At 39.1% G+C, this 3,833-nt stretch overlaps 1 protein-coding gene across 1 annotated transcript; it reads left to right on the forward strand.

Moving 5' to 3' along the window:
* Positions 1-1,116: 1,116 nt before the first annotated feature.
* LOC141487265 (uncharacterized) lies at positions 1,117-2,676 on the forward strand. Its single transcript, XM_074186156.1, has 2 exons — positions 1,117-1,477; positions 1,541-2,676. Exon 2 carries the CDS (start codon positions 1,545-1,547, stop codon positions 2,664-2,666), a length of 1,122 nt encoding a protein of 373 aa, XP_074042257.1. The 5' UTR covers positions 1,117-1,477; positions 1,541-1,544; the 3' UTR covers positions 2,667-2,676.
* Positions 2,677-3,833: the final 1,157 nt, after the last annotated feature.

The raw sequence follows: 3,833 nt of genomic DNA on the forward strand, positions 1-3,833 counted from the left end.
AGGATACATACTTGAAGTAGATGTGCATTATCCTGTCGAGTTACACGATCTACATTCGGATTTACCATTTTTGGTTGAAAGTATTATACCACCTGGTTCAAAGTCCAAAATACCCAAACTTATTCCTAATTTGAATGATAAAAAGAAATATATCGTTCATTATAGGAATTTGAAACAAGCGGTCCGTAATGGTTTGATGGTGATGAAAACTCATAGAATTCTCAGATTCAATCAGTCACCGTGGCTGAAAAAATATATCGATTTAAATACAAATTTGAGAAATAAGGCTACCAATAAGTTTGAGAAGGGTTACTTCAAATTGAATATAAATTCCATATTTGGCAAAACGATGGAAAATGTAAACAATAGAAGAGACATTCGAATTGTCACACATTGGGAATCCATAAGAAGAGGTATGGGTGCCAATGCTTTGATAGCTCGTCCCAATTTCAAAACATTATCCATATTTTCGGAAGACTTTGTCGTCATACATATGGATAAAGTTAAGGTTTGTTATAATAAACCATTGTATTTGGGGTTCAGTATATTGGATATGTCGAAAACAGTCATTTATGATTTTTTCTATGATGTCATCAAAAAACATTACGGACCACAAGCTTCTCTTCTCTATACCGATACGGATTCTTTGATACTGAAAATAATGACGGATAATTTTTATAATTTTATGATTGCAAATGTTGACAAATTTGACACTTCTAACTATAGGTTGGGTAATAAATTCAATGTGCCAGTTAGCAAATCGGTGATTGGAAATATGAAGGATGAACTTCCGAGTGATCCCATCATCAGTTTCCATGGCACCGGTGCGAAAGCATATCATGTACAAAGTGTGTCTGATGAAATAAAGAAAGCAAAAGGTATTAAAAAATCCGTTATAAAAAATCAAATTTCAATTGAAGATTACATTAGGATTGTTGAAACAGGCGGTATAATATTTAGAAAGATGAATGTATTCAGGAGTGATTTACATGATATTTACACGTTGATGTGCAATAAAGTCGCGCTATCACATAATGATGATAAGCGATTCATCATTCCTAATACCACCAAGACATTACCTTGGGGCCACAACGATATTGAATTCTATCAGACAAGTTCCGAACAAAATTTAAGAATTCTTTTGAATGTACTGAAAGATGAAAACAGTATAAGTGACAAGAAATTAAATTTACTCATTGCCTTATTGGAAGAGCAATCGAGTAATTGAATTTTTTCACTCATTACCTGGTTTGTTCAACAAATTGTAAAATTCATACTTGTCGAATATTTCAAACGAATTATCCTACCCCACTTCCACCCCCACTCCCATTCCCACCCGAAGTGGTAGGGAGCATACGGCTATAAAACATGAGGAGGAGGCCACAGTTCATCATTCGATTGCAGTCTTCCTTCGAAAGAAGCAGCCAACCTGAGATACCTGCCAGCCAACTTAGTTGAAAATTCCAAGCAGCTTGATGTAAGTACACACTTCCATACTATTTATATTATATTGTCTAATATTTTCATTTTCTCTTTCTAGAATCATGTCTTTTCTGAGGAATGCTCTGATGACCCCGATTACCACTCTCAGTGAGAGACAGTTGGAGGATGTAGAGCGGAGGAGGGTGGTTGTCCTACAGGACATCATGGTACAACCACCAGCTGCAACACCAGCTGCAGCTCCCATTCCACCACCGGGGATGACTTCCACCCAGGAAGTGGCGGCTCCCATTCCACCACCGGGGATGACTTCCACCCAGGAAGTGGCGGCTCCTGACTTGAAGTTCTTTTTCGAGGACTTCAAACCAACCCCCGAGGAGGAGGAGATTGACCCCCCACCAACTTTGTCGACATTCAGTGGACCAACTTCTTCGTCAGCACCCCAAATTGAAGATTTACTGAATGTCTACAACCCGGACCTGGACGAGTCTCTGGCGGATTTATCGCATCTTCAAAGCTTCTTATCGCCCATCGAACCATTATCCCCCATCGATTCAGGGGATGAGTTCGAGAAACCGGTGAAGAGGGCCAAGAAGATGAAGAAGTCCGCACCTGTGAAGAAGTCCGCACCTGTGAAGAAGTCCGCACCTGTGAAGGCATCCAAAGCCAAAGGTGGGAGGGGTGGTAAGTTGAGTGCTTTTCGCAAAAAGTGTGAAAAGAACTCACCTTACGGTGGTTGGCCTACAGCACCCCTTCCAGTGATGGAGGTGCAGAACTTGGTGGAAGTCGTCGCCCAGGTCCATCGGGATGCGTCACCCCCTCCAGCCACCCCCCAGGTCCATCGGAATGCGTCACCCCCTCCAGTCACCCCCCAGGTACGTGTTGAGCATTCCGAACAAGAGGTTGGCCCGGAAAATGTCCTTTCACAGACTGTGGTAGAGGGTAATAAACTCAAAGAGTCTATTACCTATGCACAGTCTGTGAAAAAGAGATATTTGAGGGAAAAGAAGGTTGTGGATGGTTCTGATTCCAGAAAAAGGGCCTTGATGGCGGATATTTCCACCATCGAGGCCCAGAAACTGGAATTAGAGAAGCGACTCTCTTTGCTTAGGGCGAAACTTCAAGAAGAAGATTCGCAACAAGGAAAGAGTTTGGCTTACATCCAAAAATATGGACCTCTTGTTCAGGAATGGGATGCCATGTGCCAGGGGTTCCTTAATACCTAACCCCTTTTGTAAATATATTTTTGTTTAGTTTAAGTTAGATGTATGTTTAGAATAAAAAAATTGTAATTTTAGGAATATAATAAAAACTTGCATGTTAATTTTAAGGTTATGAATGTTATGAATGAAAAAATAAAATAAGGAATATTGGAGTGCATATCTATTTTGGTTGTTGCACACAAAATACTGCGTGGTTGGGGCAGTATTTATTCCTTCATTCTAGTCATTTTCTAGTCACATGTAGTATATAGAATAAAATTAGTTAAATAGAATAATTGTATAGAATTTCCATCATTTGAAAGTGTGTGAATTGTAAAATAGTTATTTTTTCTAGAGAATAAATAAAGGTGATTCTAGTAATGCTCTGAGTATAATTCCAAAACCTTTTGACACTTCTCTCATCATTACTTCTCTCAACAATATTCAAACAAATTTCATTTATGTGAATGTGTAAAAATGAAATCATGAATCTAATGAATATTATATTGGATTTATTCCCCAATTCTCACATCAATACTTGAATAAATAACCTAGTGGATCTTTATTTTTCACATATTCCCCTTCCCTTACTCTACCCCACTTTCTTCAAATCATATAAATAAGATTGTATTCTCAATATTCTTCAACTTGTTCGTTCATCATGAATCAAGCAACACCAATTATTCGGGAAGCTGATTCCACCAGTGAACCTCATTTTGCTCCACCAGAGAATTGGTCCTATGGTGACATTCAAGTTGCTGTAGTTGATTCAACATCTCCCGATGATGAATTCGATGGGTATTCAGATACAACAATAGAGCTGAATGAAGAACAAGATGTAACCTCAGACGAAGATGAGTTTGAACATGATGAATTTGCCAGCCCAGAACTTGTGGATCAACTGTGGCTTGAAGATCATCAAATCGCTCCACCAAATATCATCGTGGTGGTTGATTCTCCCGAACCTGACATCATCATTATAGATGATGATGATGATGATCAGGTAGGTTAGGTTAGGTTTTCCTCGGAGTGCACATAGTACCTGGTTGGTGCACACGGAATGCTGCGTGGGTGGGGCAGCATTCAACCTAACCACTCTATTTGGTAGTAGTGAAAAAAATAGGGCTATATCGGTACACCCTTGCGGTGAAACGTTAGTTGTTTCGCTTTAAAATGAACTAATTAGAAAAT

This window comes from Leptinotarsa decemlineata, unplaced genomic scaffold (genome assembly GCF_025532065.1).
Source record: "Leptinotarsa decemlineata unplaced genomic scaffold, Ldec_3_MD MMD2_tig00078422_RagTag_RagTag, whole genome shotgun sequence".
NCBI classification, from domain to species: domain Eukaryota; kingdom Metazoa; phylum Arthropoda; class Insecta; order Coleoptera; family Chrysomelidae; genus Leptinotarsa; species Leptinotarsa decemlineata.